This window comes from Siphateles boraxobius, unplaced genomic scaffold (genome assembly GCF_051911475.1).
Source record: "Siphateles boraxobius isolate OS27281-9 unplaced genomic scaffold, OSU_SipBor_1 66, whole genome shotgun sequence".
NCBI lineage: Eukaryota > Metazoa > Chordata > Actinopteri > Cypriniformes > Leuciscidae > Siphateles > Siphateles boraxobius.
Genome location: NW_027509193.1, coordinates 22,054,692 through 22,080,320, shown reverse-complemented (window position 1 = coordinate 22,080,320; position 25,629 = coordinate 22,054,692). Strand labels below are relative to the sequence as shown.

At 37.5% G+C, this 25,629-nt stretch overlaps 1 protein-coding gene across 7 annotated transcripts in view; it reads left to right on the top strand.

Moving 5' to 3' along the window:
* Positions 1-15,072, top strand: part of septin9a (septin 9a) — an 88,942-nt gene extending 73,870 nt beyond the window's left edge. For all 7 annotated transcript variants that reach the window (XM_077212979.1, XM_077212978.1, XM_077212977.1 and 4 more), the window contains 9 exons: positions 865-1,068; positions 5,498-5,626; positions 5,776-5,857; positions 6,229-6,366; positions 8,973-9,090; positions 10,895-10,990; positions 11,074-11,170; positions 12,473-12,524; positions 13,604-15,072. In XM_077212979.1, the coding sequence (XP_077069094.1) occupies positions 865-1,068; positions 5,498-5,626; positions 5,776-5,857; positions 6,229-6,366; positions 8,973-9,090; positions 10,895-10,990; positions 11,074-11,170; positions 12,473-12,524; positions 13,604-13,736 (1,049 nt within the window). In that variant the 3' untranslated portion in view covers positions 13,737-15,072. The remainder of the gene's footprint in view (positions 1-864; positions 1,069-5,497; positions 5,627-5,775; positions 5,858-6,228; positions 6,367-8,972; positions 9,091-10,894; positions 10,991-11,073; positions 11,171-12,472; positions 12,525-13,603) is intronic.
* The last annotated feature ends 10,557 nt before the right edge of the window (positions 15,073-25,629 follow it).

Sequence of the window (25,629 nt, the reverse complement as noted above, 5' to 3'; positions counted from 1 at the left end):
CACAATTTTGGTGTATGGGGGGGCGGGGGATTCTTGTCCACACTTTTTTCTTTTTCTTTTTTTACAACTTCTTTCCAATGTGTCTGCAGCATGATTAGATGGAGATCTGATCATACTGGCTATACTTATGCTGGTTGTGTTACTCGAACAGTGTCTTTAATTTACTGAACTTAAAAACATTGAAAGAATCCATTCAAAATTCTTTCTGCCATTTCCTGTCAATACAACTCCCCTGGCATTCCAAGTGATTCTCACATTTCTTAGTCCATAAATGTGACTTGATTTATCAGCGCAACCGTATTACGTAGTACTTGCATAGCTGAATGCACTTCATAAAAATGCATTTGCATTTACACCTTTATTTAAATGTAGTCAAAATATGTCCCAGATCAAATGTGGTTTTAGCGATCTGATCATAATCCATAAACAATGTGCCTTGGCTTCTACTGTAGTCTAGTGGGATCCCAACCTGATCCGATCACTGAGGGGTCATAAGATTGTTGTACTCTAAATGATGTCAGTATAATGTGGAGAAGGGGGCTCTTTTACATGATGGATGCATTTGAAGAGAGATGAGAACATTTTTGGCCCAATAATAAGCCTCAAATAAATGGATATTTGTATAAATTGAGAAGTAAAAATGTGCTAGCTGGCTGCAGGCCGGAGATGAGTTCCCTGTTTATTATGTCTATATAGTCCACATGTGTAGAAGCACATTCTCTCCAAGAGTGTCTGTATCAGACTCCGCTTATAAAATACCTTGTAGGGTGAATTCTGTTGATTGCTGTGGAGTGCATATGAGCCTTAAATCAAAATACCCCATGTTTTACAGCTCCTCATTGTATCTTCTCTTCATGTCTTCAGGGTCAGAGGTAATTTCCAGCTACAGCAGCAGCAGAAGCAGCAGCAGTAGCAACATGGCAGAGTCTGTTATACAAGAGATGCCCCCGGCCATGTGCATGGAGAAACCCAGCATGGACTTTAGCTACGTGGGCATCGATGCCATCCTGGAGCAGATGAGGAGGAAGGCCATGAAACAGGGCTTTGAGCTCAACATCATGGTAGTGGGTGAGTCAACATTTCCAGCGTTGATCTAGAACATATAAGTCAGCTACATTTAAATTAAATGGTTGTATTGTTATTATGTGATGCTGGACAGTTCATTTTTCTCATCTCAATAGCTTTATTTTAGACATTTTAAAGTCTAAAATTTTATTTTAATCCCCGAACATTGGTCATTTTAATAATAGCTTTGCTATTAAAAGAGATCTGTAATTTAGGCATTAGGTTAGACTATTTTTAAAAATAATAAACTGGAAGTGCCATAAATTCTAATTGTACAGATGCATTTAATTACTTCAGTTTTTAATAAAACATGCTTATGGTAATCAAAACTTCAATTTTTGATTAACACTTCCAACCACACTACTACTCGAGGCAAATACACATAGGCTTTCATAAGCAATGCTCAATTAAATGCCACAAGTCAGACTGTGTTATTCCATGCGTATTTTAATGTTCGTTCTGACATGTTAGTTTATTTTTTGCCTGCATGCATTTATTCGTGTTTTTTCTTTTGGCTCATTGGAGCGTATCAATGTTTGTATTTTAGTCCATTAGATGCAGTGTTAATGATAATGAGATTTATTAGATTCACATCTGCAAAAGTGAAAGATTAACATCTACTGAAATTAAACTGACACTCATGAACTGATTCACTGATTGTTCTTCTAGTGCTCTCAATGTGTTATTTGTTGTTAGCTTACGTTCAGAGAAAAGGTAATAGTTAACAATACTTGACAGGCCACATATTTTAGGAGACTAAAATACCCCGTACCAGTTAAGCGCAAGTCACCTGTCAGGAAATGTTCAACTCAGAGTTCAGAAAAAACACAGATGGATCTGATAGTGACAAACAGTAACGCTGTTCATCAGGATGTGTTAACCGCGATATACTAGGTTAATTGTAGAGTTTTGGTTAGGAGTTAGTATTTGTTTCAGTGTTGTGTTGGCAAGTTTGCACTGAAAGGGATACTTCACCCTAAAAGTAAGATTCTGTCATAATTTACTCACGCCCAAGTTGTTCCAAACCTGTATTCATTTATTTTTTCTGCTGAACTTTCTTCTTCTAATTATGATTAAATCTTCACATTTCCACAAGAAACTGAGAAATGCTTACCTGTGCAGAAGTTGCTGCAACTGTATTAATGGTTGCCAGGGTGTTGCTATGCTGTTTCTGAGGTGGTCTTAGGGTTTTTAGCACATTGCTACAACATAGCTCAGTTGTTCTGGGTGATTGCTATAGTCTTTCTATTTGAGCCAAGTAAGAACAGCCCAGCACGATACTCTAGTCCCTAGATTATTCTGTGTGATTATTTTCACCCTTATTTATTGTTCATCAAATCAGTAAACATGAAGCAATTGAGCTATTTAAGTATGAGCTCATAGTGATGTTTACATTACAAACATAACTTATTATCAATAAGCCACAAGAGGCCACACAATTTTTGCAGTAATTCTGCATTAATATGAGAACCAACCAATGTTCAATTAAGATTACATTTATAAAAGTTCACAATAAACAATTCTTGCGTTTGGTATTGCATTTCATTAACCTTACTCTAAATCGTTTATGGTTGTCAAGCAATAAATTAATTATAATTTATTATTAATAATTAATAATATACAACTGACATGCAATCATGCATGCACATGCATTATGGATGTGGCTCATCCAATGAGATTTTAGAGCTAAAACTATACTGTTGTTTTGCCCTTGATCACAGAGCAAACATGAAGTTGCTGAAGTCTTACAGTTTGTTTATGAAAATTGGGTTAGTGGGTTAATAACTTAAGACTGTTGAAATCTGAAATGGCGAAATAAGAATGTAAATTAGGGAAAGACATTTATTGAGTAATGTGTTTAGGGCATCACCTGGTGGTATTTTTCTGTTTTAGCATTAGCGTCCCAGAAGACACCGTTCCTCAATTAAACTTCTAATGATTTATATGGAGTTTACAAGAGGAAATGATTACGAGCTCTGTTGAAGACAGCAAAATGAACCTGTATTTGTGCAAGGCTGCAGCTGGGTTCTCACATGTGGCTCTTTGGGTCAATGTGGCCAAACCTGCTGTTGACTTAACCCAGTCAGAGCGGAGAGAGCCAACCCTCGGGATCAGCATTGTCGTTCCCAGCTGCAGCCTGTTTATTCTGACTCCTGTCTCTCATTCCATCACATTTTCCTGAAGAAGGTGTCTGAAACCTGAAAGGTGCTACCTTTGTAGGCAGTATACTACAGGCACATCTGATCCAAAAATTTATAGTGATAATTTTTTGGCCGTATTGCCCACCCCTAGCGGTGGGATTGGATGACAGGGTGTTTAGAGAGAGATAATGTGCAGCCCTGCCCGTGCAGAAAGGAACAAGCCCTCATTACTAGTGTGATGAACCCAAGGCTGACGGATGTGGGCTAGCGGAGGGGTAAAGAAAACCACAACTAAACACAAGCTCCTGTTAGCCGAAGCCATAGGAATGATAGTTTCATTCAAACCACAGGACAACCTGAGTGTCAAGCCACAGGACAAGCATCACTTGTGATCTGTGAGTGAATAACCTACCGGGTATATAAACAATTTTCAACTTCCTTGGAAGTTTTCGGGGTTTAATGCTTTACTTTGAATTTATTTCTTATTTTTTTACTTGACAGTGACAATAATCAAAAGAATAATGCACTGCAAATTCAATTATATATTTAAAGTCCCCCTGTAGTCAATAATTGTATCCCTTAAAAGTCATCTTTGATCACCAAGATGACATTTAAAAAAAAATAATAATTCTCCATTTGCTAAAGCCTGCCCACATGTTCTTCAGTGTTTCCCACAGGATTTTGTGAAACTGTGGTGGGTGGCAATAATAGCAATAATATTGTTATAATATTATTACTATGATAGTAATGTGCATTTATTGTAAAAGAAATGCTCTGAAAAAGAGAGGAAGTTTTGTCCTAATTTCTGTACATGCAAGAGTTAAACATGTGAGCTTTTATTTTGATGGAAACTGCAGTCACGCTTTTATTTTGCCGAAAAAACGAGTTTACAAACGCATCTCATTACATATGTAGTGAAACACTATAATCGTCAACTATGCAAATGGAAAAATAACGCGTAACTGCGTTTCCAAATGCACACTAAACTCAGATGAACACACAGTTCACTGCATTCATTCACTGTGAATCAGTATTGAGAATCGATCATTTTCTCTAGATTGTGTACTAATATAGATTATAATTAAAACTTGACATTGTTTACTATGAATATTATTGACTCTTATTGCTTTAAGCCATTGTTATGTAGCTTTGTGCTGATGTGCAAGCATCGTCTTTCATCCCAAAAGAAAGATACTGCCACCACTAGGGCTGGGCGATATATCGCACGATATTGTTATGCGCATCTCGTCAGTAAAGCCGGTTCCTTGATTAGTAGTAAATCGCCTTCACCTGCTTTCAGATGCAGCGGCATTTATATCGCATCAATATCGCATCAATATCGCGGACGTATCGCCAGCGATAATTGATGCGATATGGCTCAGCTTGTCAGTTAACTACGGCTCTTTGTAGTAAATGCCGCTGCATCTGAAAGCAGGTGATGGCGATTTACTACTAATCAAGGAACCGGCTTTACTGACGAGATGCGCATAACAATATCATGCGATATATAGCTTTTTTCTAGCTGGCTGCAGAGTCTCCCACATGCCTTATGGCACAATGTAGCCGAGATGCAATGTGACATTTTTGAATATTGGCTTTCTCTTCACCACCCTTCCATCAAACTGTGAAACTTTTTCAGTCACTGAAGCTGAATTCTCAAGTCTCATTGGCTCATACTCTCATACTCTAGAAATATTTACAGTTGTGCCGTGACATTTCTATTTCTTAATGATTGATTTGATGATTGTTTTATTTGAGATATTGTGTATAGATCTATTTAGTAATTAGTCATGTGTTTAGTGCCATTTTGAAATCACTGAAGTGTATATTCTTGTATCTCTCTTTCTTGTAGTCTTTGCTCTCTTGCAATCCTTGTAAGCCTGGAAACAAGTAGGCAGCTTTTGAAATTCAATGAGATTTTAAAATACTAGGCATTACACACTTGTGAACTTTGAAACTTACAGAAAAAAAAACTACTTTCAGGTCATTCTTAACACAACAAACTCATGAAGAAACATGTGCCTCATTGCAATGAGATGCATGACAAATGAAAACAATGTGTTATTAAATTGGCTCAATATACCAAACCCCTCAGACTGGATGAAATCACACTATGGGTAAAATCTGTCAACTCTGACTGCCCAAAATCAGCAAAATAGCTCAGACTTTCGGCAGCCAGCGTTGGCTCATCCAGACTTCAACTGAGGGCAAAACTCTGAGCAAAATGAGTGTAGTGTATTGCAGCCTTTAGTTAATGGGTTGGTAATGTGTATTGTTTTGCATGTGAACAGGTCAGAGTGGTTTAGGGAAGTCCACACTGATGAACACGCTCTTCAAGTCAAAGGTGAGCCGTAAGTCTTTCCTGGGCACTGCTGAGGAAAAGATCCCTAAAACCATCGAGATCAAGTCCATCAGTCATGGTAAGGCTGCACAGCTGGATTTTCTATTTCTATGATTGTCCATAAGCGCGTCATTGATACATTTATATATGGCCATTCAACCATTTTGATCTTGAGTTCATAGCATGTAATCTGACACTGAAATGCAAAATATAATCATTTAATTTCAGATGTCGAGGAGAAAGGAGTTCGAATGAAGCTGACAGTCATAGACACACCAGGGTTTGGCGACCAGATCAATAACGAGAATTGGTAAAGACCGTTTGTTTGTTTGTTTGTTTGTTTGTTTTTTTGTGACCTCAGTTTTAATATGCTGTAAAATTCGCTCAGTTTAGTCAGCATCTCTTCTGTGAAATATATAAAATGACAGTCTAAAGCGGTTCTGTTAGTGTTGGCGGTATAGTTTTGTTCTGGGCACGCTCCATTTATGGAGCCATGCTTGGATGCAGAACACCATTCAAACTCCCAAAAATAAAACCTCTCCAACCATCAAAGGGATGGTGACCCAACCCCACCAGGTTCTGAAACAAATGCTCCAAACGAGCCCGGTGTGAAAATGCCCTTAGAGATACTTGAGGGGAAAAGTGTCATTATATTACACTCTCTCTCTCTCTTTTCAACAGTTGGCAGCCCATAATGAAATTTATCAATGACCAGTATGAGCAGTACTTGCAAGAAGAGATCAATATTGACAGGAAGAAGAGGATCCCAGACTCACGAGTGCACTGCTGCATATACTTCATACCACCCACTGGACACTGGTTAGTAAACATACTGTACATCTATGTACTTTTTAGAAGTGGCATTATGAACTTGAAACGATATGATGGATATGTGGACCTAAACACTGGATATGTGTTTGCATGTCATGTTGTGTGTTTGAATACTCAAACTGTGTGTAAGGATCACCCTGAAAGTCTTGTGCTGCATATACTGCATGTCTAGTAACTAATATCAGTTGTGTTAGCATGAATAAGTTTTGTACATGTGTGCATTTATTCAAATGTGGCTTGCCTAATGATGTTTATGTTCAGTAAGGGGGAAAGCTGGTGGAAAAGGATGGGCCGCTAGAGGGCAGTGATGTTCAATAGTTACAATAGTCAATAGTTAGAATTGTTTTCAACATTGATATTAATAGTAGATGTTTCTTGAGCACCAAATCAGCATATAGAGTGCTGCAGGTATGATGTCATAACCTGTTTTTATAATGGGGTTTTTCAATTTTTGTGTAAAATAATCTTGTTGATACTTTGACATGTTGTTTTACAACTTAAACTGCACACACTCACACCAATACTGTCTTATCTAGTTACTTATTAGAAACAAACCTTTTCAAAAATAATAAATAACAGCTTCAAATTCACGTTTTAGCTATGAGTGTGTGCGGTTACATTGTAGAACAAAACGTTAAAGTATCATCAATTTATGCTTGTAAAATTGATGTTGAGTAGAGTCACCACACTTCTTATTTTTACAAGACCTTGTATAACACATTACTGCCTGACCTCTGGCTGGAAGGGCAGTTTTTTAACAATGTGACTCTTACAGAAACATTTGGCAATCCAAACAGGATTTTTTTAAACTTAATTTCAGTACATGGTTCTTTGGGATATTAAAACATTTTATAGAATGAAATATCCTTTGCCATCCTGAGCAGCTACTGTTTACATCAGGGATTTGTAGTCACTATTTACCCTTAGTAGATTTCCTTTTTACATCTAAAACATCTTTGTGCCAAATTAAGTGGGTGGTCTGTTCTGTTGTTTGTCTCTGATGGAGAATCATTGTGTGTGCTTGTGTTTTTATAGCTGTTGTTGGACAGCATGAGTCTCTCCAGACATTTTGAATTATTTCTCATTTACTACAGGAGAATTTGTAGCAACCTTCAAAATAAAACGTGTATATTAAATATATGTGTTAAATATGTATACAGTATGCACAGTTATCCTGACAGATGCTGGGACCCGTATTAGGTGGGATCCTTTCTGTCTGACAAACATCTGATAGTGCAGAATAAGTATTAAGAGCCTCTGGACTAACAAGTTTGAATTAGACCACCTAAATAGAGTTTAGACCAACATTTTTTGCTGCTTTGGGAATAAATAATAATAATGTTGCCAACCATTTCTGAAATTCCCTTGAAAAATATCAAATAAAATAATAGTAAATATATATACACACTTTTTGAAAGCAGTCTCTTTAAACAAGGCTGCGTTTCTTTGATTAAAATACAGTAAAAGAGTGATATTGTGAAACATTATTACAATTATTAAAAATTAAAAATATCTATTTGAATATATTTAAAATGTGACTTATTCCTGTGATGGTAAAGCTGAGTTTTCAGCATCATTACTCCAGTCTTCAGTGTCACATGATCCTTCAGAAATCAGCTGAATATGCTGTTGTCAGTGTTGAAAATAGTTGTTACATCTTTTAGAATTATTTGATAAATAGGAAGTTCAACATTTATTTATTTGAGATAGAAATCTTTTGTAACATTATAAATGTCAATACTGCCGCTTTTGATCAATTTAATGCATCCTTGCTAAATAAAAAAATGAATTTCTTTTAAACAAAAATCTTAGTGACCCAAAGCTTTTGAACGGTAGTGTGCATATGTATTTATAATTCCATGAATTTTCTTGTTTGATGAGTTCCTCTTAAGAGTCCATGTCACTGACCTCTGAGACATAAGATCATGTATTCATTCATCCATTCAACTTATTTTGGAAAAAGGTCTAAGCACTTTGAACGCACATGCCAACCACACACCCGTGGATTTGTTGTGTCCTGATGCCCCCAGAGTGTGTGCTGCAGTCCTTTCTGTGGCCCGCTATGAATGTCTGACTGTTTCATGTCCGCCAAACACTGCAGATGTCTCCTCCCAGAAGCTGCATTCTGGCTTTGTACAACTTGGCCAATTAGAGTCCAACAGTCACTCTGGCAGGAGATCTGTTTGCCTTTTTATTTTTCACTTTTTTCATTTCACATCCAAAGGTCTCCGTTCACCTTCTGTTTGAATAGTCTTTCCATCCACAAGCATCTTAAGAGCATGCCACATCTTAGAGCAAGGATGGGCAACTTCGGTCCTGGAGGGCCACTGTCCTGCAGAGTTTAGCTCCAACCCTGACAAAAACTCTTTTCAAGTAATCCTGAAAACATTGATTAGCTTGTTCAGGTGTGTTTAATTGGGGTTGGAGCTAAACTCTGCAGGACAGTGGCCCTCCAGGACCGAAGTTGCCCATCCCTGTCTTAGAGCAAGTATATTTTGGGTGTTTTTCGCCCTCTGGTGGTTAAGTTACGGCCCTGTTAACAGTAATGTAGGTTTCGCTATACTGTACATCTATTTTTCCTGTCATTTCCTCAGTCTTAGGCCTTTGGATGTGGAGTTTATGAGACGTCTCAGCAAGGTGGTGAATATCGTTCCTGTCATTGCTAAGGCTGACACCCTGACTCTGGAGGAGAGGGATTTCTTCAAAAAGAAGGTGAGCTCAAATTTGACAGACAGATGAATGCTTAATGTTGTTACTCTCTTGTTTATAAAGTGAAAAGTCATGCCACTATACTTATTTTTCTATTGTGACAAACTATTAATTGTAGAACAAGCAGTTATTTTGACTGACTGCCATGTTGTACTGCTGGTCATTGACTTTTTGTCCAGATTTATTCATCAATTCCATTCATACATAAAGTGGCAAACCAGTGTTTGCTAAGTCTTTTTAGAATTAAAATGTCAGGATGACCCTGTCCTAATAACATTATAAAGAAAACATATTTAAACAAACTAAATTCTTGAAAAGAAAACCTCAGAGTGGTCCTATAATACTTTTTCAACTTTAGATAGTCTGTTGTGTTGCTGTTTGAGCATGAAAAAGATCTCCACTCCAAAGGAAGATCATTTATTTAACAGAACTCGTAGTCCAAATGAGCCTTTTGTTGTAGTTTTTAGAAAGTAATGCGTTTTTTCCGGCTCTTATGAAGTCGAAATGTTCCTCATTTAAATAACCCCCGCCCACGGAATACGCAAAAAAGGGGGACAAGTCCTGGCTGAGCTGCATTATAGAAGACAGTGTTGTCGCGATGTCAATGAGATGCTGTTTTGTCCACCCTGTTTCCAAAACTCATTTGTTTGACCTTCCTAAGGCTGACGAACTTTAGAGCGGTTAAAATGTATTTTAAACATCATAACCCCAACGTTTGTCTGTGAGCTGCACATTTTACGGAGAGCAGCTTCTAGAACTAAAGAGAGTACAATGCAGTCTTAATAAAAAGAAAAAAAGAAACATGCCACTCTGAAACATCCTGTGAAAAGGCAATATTGTATGATGTACAGTCATGCCAATAAAGCAATTTTGAATTGAATTGAAATCTGTGCTTGCAAAATCTGTGAATGAAATCCGTTCTGCACAGTCCTCTTGATTGTTAACATTCTTAAGTCTGAATCAGGCTTGAATTGGTTTGAAATTGATGCCATCCTTAATATTTACATTTGAGTAGAGCTCGCGGTTATGAAGGGGCGTGACAATAACAGACAAAATGCAGTGTGCATCTTTGTGGAGTGAGCCCCGGTAGGATAATATGAATGCCACAAGTCGATGCATTGATGTGTGAAAGAACTGGTAAAGGCTGTCATGATGTTACTCTAGCTGTAGTTGGCAAACTGAGTCTTTTTTCTGCCCTAGGAGATTTCCCAAATTGCAGATGGTGTCTCTAAAGATTCTATAGAAACACTGCTTCCCTGTGAAAGCACTAATGCAGTTTTATTTGTGACGGGATGGTGGATTACTTAATATGCATGGCAAAAAAAAAAAAAAAAGGACTGTATTGGAAGCCCTAAACTTTTTGATTATTCTGAAACAAATCCACAGTGGACTAGTTTATGCAGTTTCAGAGCAGTGGTGTGAAGCTGAGATGACGCATGGTGTGATGAAGTGTAGGTAAGAAACATCTGTTCTGGGGTTGTTAGTGGCGTTTCACATAGCAGTAAGGAAGCGCTCGCCAACCTCAACGGCTCCTTGTGCTTGTGCTGGCGTGCCTCTTACAGGAAGAACACATGCTGTTTGGAACACAGACATGGATCTTTCTCCGTTTTGGAGAAATCTCCTGAACGATTCCAAAAACGTTTCTTTGTTCAACTTTAATGGAAAAAAATTAGAATGTCACAATATTGACGTATTAAAGATTTTTTGATGTTAGCAGTGTTTCTAAAGACTATACGTGGTTTTTCTTCTTTATCCATTTTGTATATACTTTTCTCCTGAAGCAATTAACTGTTTTAATTTTGTGTAGATCAGGGAAGAGCTTCGAGCCAATGGGATTGACGTCTATCCACAGAAAGAGTTCGATGAGGATGCGGAGGACAGAACAATCAATGAGAAAATAAGAGTGAGTTTGCACTACACTTAGAAAAGCATCCATAGTTCATTAAAATATTGCGATATTATCTGTATCCTTTCTTTTACCCTTAGGAGATGATTCCATTTGCAGTAGTAGGAAGTGACCAGGAATACCAGGTCAATGGGAAAAGACTCTTGGGAAGGAAAACAAAATGGGGAACTATTGAAGGTATTGTGACTCTTTGGTCTCTAAACCTCTTTAGAGAAGAGAGAGAGAGAAAGTGATTAGCGGACTATGCAGACAGTAACATTCCAAAAGCACATCAGGGGAGCTCATTAACCACAGACACACGGTTATGAGTCAAACATCAGAGAGCCTTATCAAATGAAGACCCACTCAGAAGACCATTATGAGTGCGTCATTTTGACTGTGAGTCAGCAAGCTGCTGGACTGTTAAATTGCCTTTATCACGAATAATCATTTATTCTTACTTGAGTATTCTTTGATGAATAGAAAGCTCAAAAGAATAGCATTCATGTAGAATATAAATCTTTTGTATTATTGTAAATGTCATATATTATATTAATTATTATATATTAATTATATTATATGATTGTCTTTTTCACAGACTGTTATGATGCATTTCCAATTATCAACATTGCAATTTTATTTATTTTTTATTTGTTTTTAATTATACACATGTATAACGCTATGCTTTGTTATATTACCTTGGCAGTAAAAATTACAAAAAAATTATTATAATAACATGAATGTTGGCGCGAGAGTTTTCCTAATATAATGGCTGAGGGACTGATGGAAAATTTGACATCTTTCTCTCTTCTAACTGCTGTAATCAATGCCTCATTTGGAAACTCGTGGAAACGCTATCACAGTTTTTCTCTTTTGCTTTTAGAGCAAATGCAAATATGAAAAATGATCGTCTCCCATTCATCGCTATAGAAGTTTGACGACTTCTGCTTCTGAGAAATGTGAAAAGGGTCTATTGTAGAGCAATATACAGCAGCCTTGTTTGAATAGTACTGTAACTACTTGAATCTGGGCGGTCGATGTGCTTAGCTGCTTACTTAGTAAAACTCTTTAATTTTTGGTGAGCTGTTTTGAGAGTCAAATGACTCTGTAATTATCCTGTAATCTTTTTGAAGAGCTTGACTCCTCTTATTAAAGTCTCTTTGAAAACCTTTCATTTCCTGTACTGGATGTCTGCTCCATGGTGGCGTTCTCTGTCTCATTCATGGAGTTTGACATAATCTATAATTCATAAACATTTTTTCACATCCAGGCATTTGTCAAGCTCTCATGCTAATCTTTCAGGAAGGTTTTAGTTTAAATGGAATTACTAGAGACTGGGGTGGTTGTCTTATCTCTGTCCACCGCTTTACTTAGTGAACAAGTGGTCTTTGCTTTTTATGTTGCTCCAATTGGCTAAAGAGGAAGAACTTTCAAATTGATCTAATAAGTGCTCTTTACCTTCTGTTTTTAACTCTGTCTGTTGCATTTTGTTATCTATAGTTGAGAATATTGCCCACTGTGAGTTTGCCTACCTGCGGGACCTCCTTATAAGGTCAGTGGATTAAGTCTATGTTTAACAAACAGTATTACAGTATACCCTTGTAGAACCGTGCTTAATTGTGTTAAATGTGCCCTTGTAGTGTACTTTAAATCCTAAAAGTTCCAGACTAATAACTACTTCCAGATAATAAAATATGAATTAAATAAAAGGCCATTTAAGTGTTATTAAAGAGATTATATAAAATATACTTTTTTCTTAACGTACTAAAGTACACTAAAAAAGTGCGCCTTGTAATGTCAAATTACTTTTAAAAGTACATTTATATCATGTTTTAATATTATCATGCTTCAAAGAAGCTGTTGACTAACATACTCAAGCAAATATCGCTTGGTTATAATTTGAACTGTAATGTGTTACCTAATATTTAGTTTTAAATATATTATCTTTAAATGTAATAAATTGCTACTTGATCATTACACATGTATTGAGATACAAGTTGCAATAAAAATGACATTTAAGTATGGTTTATTTTATCATACAATCCTTATCAGGACATTCAGCAGTGGTATTTAAACATTTCAAAGACAACAGATGTAATTAAGAAATTACATTATAAAGATGAACTTAAGTATTACAAAAAAGGCACTCTAAAGTTCAGCTAATTGCATTTAATATAAATTTTCATTCAATTGCAAATAACATGCACTTAAGGGAGTCCACAAACAATACATATAGTTTGTTCTAAAATATCTTATTTTAAAGCAGATTATTTCTCTAATAAGTATTCTTTTTAAAAGTGTGCTAAAGTGTACTGCTTTTTCACAATTGTACAGCTGCGATTGTTTATCCAAAAATGATTTACTGTCTTGTGTCCTTCCAAACCTGTACGACTTTCTTCTGTGGAAAACAAAATATCCATATCCAAACGTTGTTTTGCACCCTTTGACTTCCGTTGTATGGTCAAAAAAATATATATATACTTTTTTCAGAATATCTTATTTTGTGTTCCACAAATGAAAGTAGGCCATATGGGTTTGGACCTTTTTGAGGGTCATTAAATAATTGTAATTTTGATGTGGACTGGGCTTGTTTTCATCATCATAACTCTGTGATTGGTTCATGTTCTGCAGAACCCACATGCAGAACATTAAAGACATCACCAGCAGCATCCACTACGAGATGTACCGCGTCCGTCGGCTCAACGAGAATAACACTCAGACAAACGGCCTCGGAGAGCACCATCCGGCTTCCCACGAAATCTAGCGCCCCGAAATAAACAACCCCTACGCCCCTGTTCCTCACTCCTCTCCAATCCCCAACCCTCCATTCACCTTACACTCCTTTCCGCCCCCTTCAATCAGCCATAGACCTGAGGTGAAGAGGTCCATCAAGAGGAGCACAGAATGACTTAACCTCCAAGCAACTCCAGCACAGTGCTCTTAAACCCTCAAGCCATCTGCACGGCCACTGGAGGGGCGAAGAGGTCAAAAGTACAGCCGTTAAAGAGCTTCTCTATATACTGCATGCGTTTGACTCACTCTGTTGATGCTTCAGGTCTGTGCGTGCAGAAGTTGATTACGAGGCAGTTTCTGATTGGTCAAGCTGTGTAAAAAGCTCTTCACATGCAGCATCACTCTTCCTTTCGATATCGCCATCATTATTTTACAGGAAAATGCTCAGAACGCTCCTTTTATGTGATTCGTCGAATGCTCTCTTAATATTTATGCTTAATTTTGAGCGAGACAGATAAGAGACGAGGCTGTCATCTTTTGAACCCAGAGCTAAAGTGGCAGCACCTTTTAATTTCCATTCCACTTTATAAAACTACAGGATATCTGAAGACTATGCATACAAAGCAAATACTAGTTGCCTACAGCATTGTGGAGAACCTGGTGTGCCATTGTTTCTGCTATTTTTTTTTTTAAATCAAATCTGTGCAAATAATAACAGGAATATTGACTCATTGGACCCCCAGTACCATATAAAAACATAGTGATGAGGTTTGGGAGTTGTGTTGGAAAGATTATCCAAATTGAATAGTATTTATGTGGATTAAATGAGATTGTCACATAATTTATACAGACGATCTTATTTATTGCAGAATGTGACCTGAACTGGACAGAGAATAGCAGTGTTCAATGTATTTTAATGAATCGTTTAATTGTGTGTATACTGTTCACCTGGTACACTGTTTTTATCAGGCCATATTCAGTGCCATTTATCTTAAACCTTCCAGAACGCCTCGTTCTCTTCCAGTCATGCTGAATATGTGGAAATCTTGTCAGTTTAGGTGTCTTGTTTTGACTTAGCCTAGAGGAAAGGGCCTACAGGAGAGGAAACTTTAGGTCCCAAGATGTCTGTGTGCCTTAAAGCTGCCTGCCACGTCTGATGAGGAGCCACTTTTAACAACGGTGAAGTTCCTCAGGCTTTGTTCTTGTCTGCAAACCCCTTTATTAATGCTCGTCATTGGGAAAATATCTTTGTTTTGTACTGTGCTGTATATTCATAGTGATAACATTTTTGTATTGGTATTCAGAGTAACACAAATAACTTTGATATCCTGTTATTTTAAGGAAATAAAGATTTAAATGGTAAACAATTATTTTGACTCTTTTTATGAATGTAATTGCTCATATTATGTGGTCCTGGGACAGATTTTTTGATTAATAATGGGTTCTGTTTTCCACTCCATGATGTTATTTTGCATCTAGGTACTAAATTAAATTGTCCGTCAGATTAAATTACCTGCTTTTATTAAAGCTCCAGTAGGTATCTTTTGTAAACAAATATTTGCTAAAACTCTCATTATGTCCTGAAAGTAGAATATGAGACAGATAATCTGTGAAAAAAATCAAGCTCCTCTGGCTCCTCCCTGTGGTCCTACTGCCATTTGCAGAAATACACCGCCCCCGGTCAGAAACAACCAATCAGAGCCAGGAGGAATGTCTTAGCAGTGTCAATCACGCTCGTGTACGCGCTGATCACCCCTCTCTTGCACAGCGCGAGCGCGTACCGTCGTTCGTGACTCTCCTGTTCAAACTCGTTTATCCAAATGAACGAATCTTTTTTCGAGTCATTTCGTTCGTTGAATGAACGAAATGACTCGAAAAAAGATTCGTTCATTTGGAAAAAGATTTGTTCATTTTGAACGAGTCTTTTTTGGAGTCAGTTTGTTCATTCAACGAACGAATGACTCGAAAAAAGATTTGTTCATTTGGATGAACGAGTTCAAACAGGATCACGAACGTGCATCACAGAACAGAGTAAGGCGAGCATTTGTGCTTATAAAACTTAAAGTTTTTTATTTATTTTTGAAATGACCGATCGTTTCACTAGATCGTTTCACTATTATTCATCGTCTGGAAGGCTATCGTTTAAAACCCTTTGAAGCTGCGCTGAAACTGTCATTTGGTCCTCGAAACGTTTGTGTCCTATTGAAGTCCATTATATGGAGAAAAAGCCTGGAATGTTTTCATCAAAAAACTTAATTTCTTTTCGACTGAAGAAAGAAAGACATGGACATCTTGGATGACATGGGGGTGAGTAAATTATCAGCAAAAGTTTTTTTTTTTAAGTGAACTAATCCTTTAACGTTATCTTAGTAGCTATAACTTATAGAAAGAGTGCAACCTTATAAAGTTACATGTATTGCAAAATACATAATGATTTGAGGACCAAGTTTGTAGTCAAAGTATGGGCAGGCCATAGTCAATGTAAAGCATATTGTTGATGTTTCGTCCCTATTAGTGAATGTTCCATAACTGTTTATAATCCGCCGTCATCGGTGGTCCTGCTTACTAGCCTGCACGTTCACGGCAGGCTCCGCTGTGGGGGAGGAGCTGTGGAGGGAGGGCTGTAGCGTAGCAGAGAGCAAGGGGGTTGGACCTGTAAGTTGTGCTTGTTCAAATTTTCTGGCTAAGTCAACATTTCCTCGAAACTCCCTACTGCAGCTTTAAACCCATATCATTTTGACATTCATTTGACATTTGCTTTTCAACAAATATATGAAAATTGCTTATTTCTAATGGCTCTCTCTATTAATTGCTTTTATTAATAAGATTATAGTATATTCATTATGTCAGATGTATTATTTGGCTTTTAGCCAATTGTATTTATATCTGGATCAATACTGATTATATGGCGTTTTAACAGGGCAACTTTAAAAAAAAAAATGTATTTAGTGTAACATGCTCTCATTTCCTTTGGATCCATTCTGCTTTTTTAGCATAGAGATGAACTAAAAATCTGATGCTTTACGTGTACTGGAAGCCTTACAGAATTGATACTCCAGATGCAAGTAATTCATCTTTTTCAGTAGGTACCATGTACAGCGTTTTAGGGCAATGCTTGGACTTAAAGGAGCAGTATGTAGGATTGTGGCCAAAACTGGTACTGCAATCACCTTCAAATTACTGTAGAGCGGTGTATCCCCCCTCCCCTCCTCCCTGACTCGAGGTTGCCAGATAGGCTCCAGGATACAGCAGGAACGTAGGCTGCTACAGAAGCTTCCAATGGCAAGTGACGAGTCCTACACAGTAGGCTAAGTTTTTTTTCTGTTAATTATGTTTGTGCTTCAAATGAGAGATGTTTTGCAAAGTAATTATATATCGCAAAAATTTACTAACGGCGATTAGCCAAATATAATAGTAAAGATGTACGCTCGTATGTGACAGTACATTGTTAGAACAGTAGCTGTTGGTATACTAACGGTAAGTATCTGTCATTAACGTAAGTACAAGCACAAGCCTCGGTCACTGTGTGTAATCGATATCAAAGATACAGCTATTCATTTAGCTGACACTATAAGTGAAAGCGACCAGCTGTATTTTTTAACTTACTCTGCAGTACAAGTCCATAACGCTAAAATATGTGATGTGAAAGATTACATGTCATTCTATTATTTTTGGCTGTAGAACTTGCATGGTAAACAAGTAGGCTACAAAACGTTCCAAGTGGGACAAATTATTGACATCATAGGCTACAATGTGCTTTTCATTGGTGTTATGGACGTTAGAAAAAGTTATTTTACTGTGACATTGCGCCTATAGTGCTTCAAATTCGATGACCCACCTCCTCCATATGAGCTAACGTAACGTTACTTTGCACGAACATGCATAACTTTGTTTGACTGTCATGAATATTTGAAATGTCCATGTACATCAAGTACAAGTTAGCCAAACATGAAGATGAATCTTACCTGTCCAGAAATTCTTCTCCGTTTTCAGCCGTCTCCATCTTTCAAAGGCTTCTCCTATACAGATCCTTGTTTTATTTCGGACTTTGTAACGAAGTATTTCGGATTCATTACGAGTTTATCAGTTTATCTGATTCACAACGCTAGACTTTTTTTTTTTTATCCGATTCCGACACGTTTGTAGCTGCAGCTGTGGTAACTAGCAGAGCTGGCAACCCGGATGCCGCAACACTACTGACTTCGTGATTGGTAGATAGGTGGAGGGTGGCGCATCAGACCAAAACACAACATGACAACATCAACATCAGTTGAGGGCTGCAACTTCATTTTTTAAATGACAATATCTTGGCCGGACTACTGTTGTCAGTGATATAAGTATTTGAAATGAACATGATTTCTTAATGTCTAGTGACGTATCAGGGCCATTTTATGATTAATTTAAATAGATTTCTTACATACAGCTCCTTTAACAGCTTACTTGAATGAGGTATCTTACCGTAGAGCGCAATCACACCTGAAGCCCCTGTCAGTATCACACTTATTGAAGTTTTATTTTATCACCTTGAAATGTAATTATTGAACATAATTGTATTTTTTTAGGATCATTTAGGTGCTTGGAGTTGATCTTAAACAAGCACCCAGGCATTTCCAGCAAATATCTTATACACTTGTAAATGCCAAAGATGCATTTAAAATAATGCCCTCTTTTGCATCATCATTATCATTGTGATGCGTTGCATATCTGTATTTCTGTCCTTTCCCCATCCATCTCAAAATGGAGATGCATTCTTATCGCTGTTAAAATGGCACCCCGTTTTCTCACCTTCACCTTTCTTCACGGTGTGAGACAGCGGGGCTTCTGTTCCGCACTACGGTCTGTTTGCTCTCCCTCCCTCCTGCTCCTCCCTTTATTTGCGCATGCATGTTGTACTTTTGCATGTTGCTGTAATTAAATTAATTTGCCATTGGAATGAGCATAGTTTGTCTGTTGATGCCATCTTAATGAAGATGAGAGAGCCCCTTTATTAGTAGGCAAAGCCCCCCACTGTTACAGTGCACTAAACTCTAAAGGTGGCACATTTATTTTGCCCCTGAAGACTAATTCCTGATCTCTGCTTGATGCACGTGTTTGTATTTGCGGTCACTCTAATTATATGCTGTCTTGTCTCATCTGCGCTTTGGGAAAAATAAATCTGCTTAGCAACTAACGGTTGTCATCTGACCAGCACCAGCAGTCGAAGACTTGAAATTCTGTACAATGCAGATAAACTGAATTGTTTTTATGGTATGGCCAAATAAAATGCTATACTAATTTGTCTGATGAATTTTAAAATAATTTTAAATCCTGTGCTATTATGGCTTGCCACTGTAGATCGTAAAGCCAAACCAGCTGAGAACCACTGGTGTATACACTTTCTCCATTGTCTATGTGTTTGTTTGTTTGTTTAATTAACTAAGCTACTGCGGGAAAAAGCATCAGTCCCATCTCCCAAACGTATAGCTTTTCCTCACATTGAGGAAAGCTATGGGGAGGCAACAAATGTTTGGACCACATTAATAATTATCAACACTCAATCTGCGTTGTAAAAAAAAAACGCTTTGATATGTTTGCATGGTGTGAGTATTCATGCAATTACCAAATGTACAGAATGTATAAAGAGGTGTGGGTAATCATCTAGAGTAGCTACTCGTCTGCATAACCTTTGTTCAATTCTCCTGATTTTTTTCCCACAATGATCAGTATATGCTCCATCCGTCCTTGAGGTCTCCTTCGTAGTAATTAGCAGAAAGTCAACAGCTCTAGTTCTGACTCCACCTCTCTAATTTGCATTTGTTAGCTGCTATAAGACTGTGTTAATTAAAACTGCCTATTTCCTTTTTGAAGGACCCTACTTTAATTAGACGTATTACCTGCCGTTTTGTTTTATATCTTTGCTCAGAGCAGGCATGGTTGTGGCCACCTGCCGTCATGCTCCACATTGCCCCTTGATTGTCTCTGCAGGCATCTGTGCGATTTGTTTCAAATTTGTTTTTCTCTCCTTTCTACATGACTTAATTTTCCTGTTGTTGTTTTGGCTCTACCTTACTGCCTTTCTTCGTATCTCTCTCCCTGTGTTTCATGTGTCTGTTCCTTTCTGTCTGCTGGCTCAATGCCAGGCTCTCAGACATGCAAGAGAGGGGTGGATGCAGCCATATGCAAATTATACTGGCCTTGATTAGGAGACAGCAGCAAATTCAATTAATGTGTGTGTGTGTGTGTGTGTGTGTGTGTGTGTGTGTGTGTGTGTGTGTGTGTGTGTGTGTGTGTGTGTGTGTGTGTGTGTGTGTGTGTGTGGGAGTTCTCTCAAGTGTGATTTTTTTAACATTTAAATTTTTACAGAAACCGTTCCAATTTTGGTTTTGATACATTCATCTTACATGTAGTATTATTTTTTATAACTTTAACAATTTATTTATTTTAAATTGATTTTCTTTTTTAAATTGAAAATTTTTACATTTCATTTAAGTTTTTTATTGTAACATATTAGTTCAAATTTTTTTATGAAAATAAGAAAAACTTTGTGGTATCAGGTGTCAGATTTTGTAATCGTGCTGTGTATTTCTATTGCATGCATGTTATTATTTTACATTATAAATGTATTTTGTTAATTCTTAATTTTATTATTACTATTTATTATTTTTAATAAGAAAATTTTCTAACATCAGGTCTCCGGATTTGAAATCAACGAAGTGTGGTGCATTTCCTTTGCATGCGCAACGGTTTATTATATACGTAAGATCATAATTTTGAGAGAGGATCCTCCCTCATTTCCTTTTGATGTGATGTTTTTTCCTGAAGCTAATGGATGAGAGTAATTCTGCAAAAATTTTCCAGGGTTCTTGCTGCCATAACATAGAGTGAGACAATGGTGTGGTTTTGTTTTGTGCATGTATACTAAATAATTGTGCGAGTTTGTGTGCTTTCATTAGTGTGTATGTGTTGTCGGAAAAGTAGGCTCAAAGGGGTGGCATTCATTTATGCAGTTACGGCTCAATTCAAATACTGTACGTGTACAAGTTACCAACCTGACAGCATCTTTCTTCATCCTCCTTAGCTGTTGTTTCAACCTTGACATTTCATTCTTGTTGGACTGCTCAGGGGTCTGGGTCTTTGTTAAAGACTGAAACGTCAATAGAATGGAAAAAAGACAAAATAGGTGGCTGAGTGCATGCGACACATTGAAGGTTTTTGGTGTCTGATTCACTCTTTATGGCAGGGTCTCTGGGGTTACTACACACCTCGGTCATATTAAGAGTCTCACTCTCAGGCTGTCTGATGATGATGTGTGGTTGTGTGGGCGGTCCCTAATTATGGGTATTGCTCTTTATTAAAACGCACATGGACTCTGCTCCAAAAACTAGTAAGCTGTCTAAGGAAGCAACATACAATGCATGAGTGAATGCACCCATACTAAAGTTGACTAAAAAGAGGAATAAAAAATCATCTTTTGGAAATTGATCTTAATGCCTTAATTTAAAAAATGAGGAAAAATGCAACCTTTAAGGACACCAATTTTCTTTGTGAATGAATAATGTATCGTAAATAAATAAATGTTCTTCCTTATATACATGGTGTATTAGTCAGTACATCCCTGTGTTAAATTCCCATAGAGGCAGGCAGATTTTTTAATTTTTTATTTAGGCCAGTTATTTCATGGATCCAGGATTCTATGCATCCTGATAAAGTTCCCTTGGCCTTGGGAATTAAAACAGCCCCACATCCTCACATATCCTTCACCATATCTAGAGATTGGCATGGTTTTATTTCAGTTAGCCTAATAGCTTGATTTGCATTGAGAGATGATCTTATGGAAAGTTCCCCAATGCCAATTATGCTTATTCTAAGCACTGTAGTTGCTCTCAACGTGAAAATCATAGTTTTTAAAAAAAACTTTTATGCTTTCACCATTTCTTATATCCCTCCCTATTCTAGCTTGTACTATTCGGGATGATGCTTGAAAAACTTTGAATTGCTAGTGCTTCTTGTTTTATTGCCTCTTTAAGATGAATCGCTTGTTGTAATCCTTATTTGTACGTCACTTTGGCTAAAAGCATCTACTAAATGAATAAATGTGAAAAGTAAATTATGCAGCCTTAAATCAAAACGGTGCTTGATATTTTACAGCAGCAGATTTAAAAACAAGTTTGAGCCTACTAATTTGTTCTACAACAACACATGAAAGTCTTTTGAGTTAATGTTAACCACACACTTAAATTTGCTTTAATTCGAAAAGCTGCATTCTAAAATCACTTAGGAAATTCACAAGGGATCTTCTAGACTTTTGCATAAAGATTATGATTAATCTTGCATTAAAGTTATGTTGCATTATGAAATTTGTCTGTACATTATAGCAACACCGATTGTCACTATAACGCATACTGAATTTCTTATAATTTCTCAAGAGCAATAACTCAAGTTCTAAAGGTGTCACAATCACAGGCCACATAAGAATAGGTGATGGTCAAAATATTTTGAACATGCCTGTCTTATAAGGCATTCTGTCACTTTTGCAACCGACTGCATTCCACAATTTCATTTTCAGCTTTGTCCTCTAGATGGCTCTCTGATCTCCATCTATGGGCAAGACCCTCTGTAGATCAGTGTGATGTAGTGCGAGTAGTTCCTTTTATAAAGAAGATGACACGTTGTTTCTTATCGAAAGTAACAAAACGCAGAGCTTATATTGCGATTAATGGGGGTTAGGCTACACTCACACTGCTGTATTTGTCGTGTGCTGCTTTCGTCTTATCCACCTGTCTTTGTCCGTTGTTGTAATGTGTACTGTTGTTGTTCATCTTAGGTTGTATTTACTTAATTTTAATACCTGCCAAGGTCCAGATGATTTTTTTATGTCCTGAATCCTGATACATAAAACCATAGAATTCAAAAGGGTGTACCCTACGTTCTCATATATGTGTGTGTGTCTGTGTGTATGTGTGCCAACCAAACATTCAAGTATATTTTTGAGCATTAAACAGGGCTCTCTCAGACCCCAAACAAACTTCAAAATGATGCAATTAAATTTTGTTAGTGTTTTGTCTGAAAATCAATTTGGTATCACAGGAGAATTTTTCCATCTTTCATCAGTAGTCAGTGGTCTGTTTCTTTCTCGGGCAGGATGTTGTTGTGCTGTGCTGAGTACGTGCCTGCTGTTGCTCCATTGGAGTTAATTATCTGCATTAATGAGAGAAGCTCACTCATTTATCATAATCTCATTCACTCTGCAAGCGCCTGACTATAGCTGCACTGCCCCCTATATCAGTAGCCTGAGATTTGAGTGTGTATGTGTGATACCATGCTATTTGCAGTCCCCTAAACTGTTTTGATTTCCATGCGATTCTACATTCAGCATTTGTATTCAGAATAAATTTACATGTAAAATAAACATTTGTTCATGCACACTTTTATGCATTGAGTCACATGCACCACAGGTTTTATTTACTTTGAGAGTGTTATTTTCATCTCATCCAAGGTGAGATGAAGGCCTCTTTGACTCTTCGTTGAATCACTTTCCTCATATATCATCTTCTATCTGGCCTAATGGTGGCTTTATAACCTTACATATAAGAAGCAACTGGCCGATCCTTGCTTTGCAAGAGCTACTCAACATCAGGATCCATAAAACCAGTTATTAGTTTTCTCGCTGGAGAACGTGAGTGTATTCCATCTGGACAGCGAGTGGACAATTGGAACGTTATAACACAATCAGGGCACCTCTTTAACCACACCTTATCTGTGTCTTTCTATCCCTCCTGCTTTTCTTCATTTTGCGCCGTTCATGTAAAATATGGAGGGTTTGGAGAGATTGTTTGATGTATTCAATCAGGTGCACTCGATGTGGGACAGATGATGCATGACCGCAGGCTGGCTGGAGAATGAGTTTCGGATGAATAAAAAGAACAGGGTGTGACTTAAGAGATGATGAGTGGTCTTATGGCTGTAAAGAAAAGGCTGAAGGGGCTTCCATCAGGTAAATTGCCCTTTACTAGCATATTGCAGGAGCCAGTCTCTATTTCATTCGACCGGGGAGTCACGTCTGCGTCCATTAAAGTGCTGATGTGGGACATTGGGTGGACAAGTCGGAGCTAAGGCTAATAGTATAATCAGGTACTAAGGAATTAATTTTCTCCTTGGCTGCACTCTGCGTGCAGGGATGCAAAGGGGAGTCGAGAGAGAGATCTGCGGGTTAACCTGTGTCCCGTTAGCCCACAGTAAGTCCCAGACCCAGCGCTAAACTACAACCTCTATAACTCCCTCTGACTCAGAGAAAGGTCATATGTCAACAGTGAAGCATTCATTTAATGCTCATACCACTTAAAAAGATGATAAAGCTTTCTTTACTGTATATAGCACCATACTATTTGTTTTATTTGATGTAACAAAAGATCCTGGAATGCTTTCCTGTTCCTGTTAATACACTCACAACACTGTTTGTTCTTTGTGTGAATGACCCACACAAATGCTGAGTGTGTCATGCATAATGTGATATTTTATGTCTGGTATTTATTCCGCAGTATCTGGGTGAGTGTCACAAAAACGTGTCAAACTTTGGCTTTTCTACGGAGTCCCACACATGTAATGCTGGAAAAAAATATGTGTGTTGTGGCCACTTTAACAATTCGTTCCCACAACTTATACTAATACTGTACGTCAGCACGTCTTGCTAATTTGTTCCCTCCTATTAAGTAGACCGAGAGCATGATATAATAATTTGTTCCTTCGTTATACTAAATCATGGCCAGGTTGTAGTAATTAATTCCCTTGTTTTAGTTCAATCAAAATGAGGGAACGAATTGGTTCAGACGTGGACATGATTTACTAAAATGAGGGTAGGAATTATTATATTGTGCACATGATTTAAACGTGCGAACGATTTAGAAAGTCTTATGAATGAATTGTTAATATGTGGCCACAATGTACATTTATTCCCACATGTCATATTCACCCCCTAAAAGCGTAAATAAATAAACTGAGAAAATACATTTGCCAAATATAATAAATAATGGCAAAAAAAATGTCTTTCTTTCTTTCTTTCTTTCTTTCTTTCTTTTTGTTTGTTTGTTTGTTTGTTTGTTTGTTTGTTTGGTTTTATAGAGAAAAATGACCAGGGCTGCTTGCCCAAAAGCATATAGGCCTAAGAGGATCGTTGCTACCAATGATCTCTATGATCAACTTGAGATACACATGTTTCCTGAGATCTACTCATTTGGTTTATGAATAGCTTATTGTTTTTGGGTGCTGTAGGTGTTGTGCCACGGTGTGACTGATCCTAAACTTGCTGGTTTTGCAGCACAGTGCCCCTCCACTTGCATCTCTGCCGCCAACCTTCTCCCTCCCCCTCCAGCCTTATCTTCCTCTCCTGTTTACCACTGGCTCACTAATGGAAAAAATTTGCAGCAATATGCAAAAAAGCCGCTAAGGCAAATGCAGGTTGCCCAGGCAACAAAGAGGTTATATTCCTGGGCGCTGATGGAAATCAGTGTATAGCACGCCTAGCTCTCGCATCCTGCCGAAAATTAGATAGAGGAAAGAATACAAAGAAAGAGACGTGCAAGCGTGAGTAGGAAGGGTCCCAGGGGCCAGTTCGACTTCAAGCCATGTTTAGTTTTCATCAGCGGCCTTGGCAGACATGCCGGCTTTCAATCCTTTATGCATTTGTGTGGAATTACAGGAAGAAATCAGAGTCTCACAGCAACAAATATAACTGTGAGCCATAAAGTCATTGTTATATTGCATATTGTAATATTTACATGTAGCTACTTTTTTTTTTTTTTTTTTTTTGCAGTTTTAATATTCATTTTTGGACCTCTGCTCTAAAAGTATGAGGTGATTTTTTTTTTTCAGTCATTTGTGGGTTTAACCTGCTGTGCTTTGAATGTGATGATAAACAGTCTAGTCTCCAAATGTAATCTTGTTTCGTT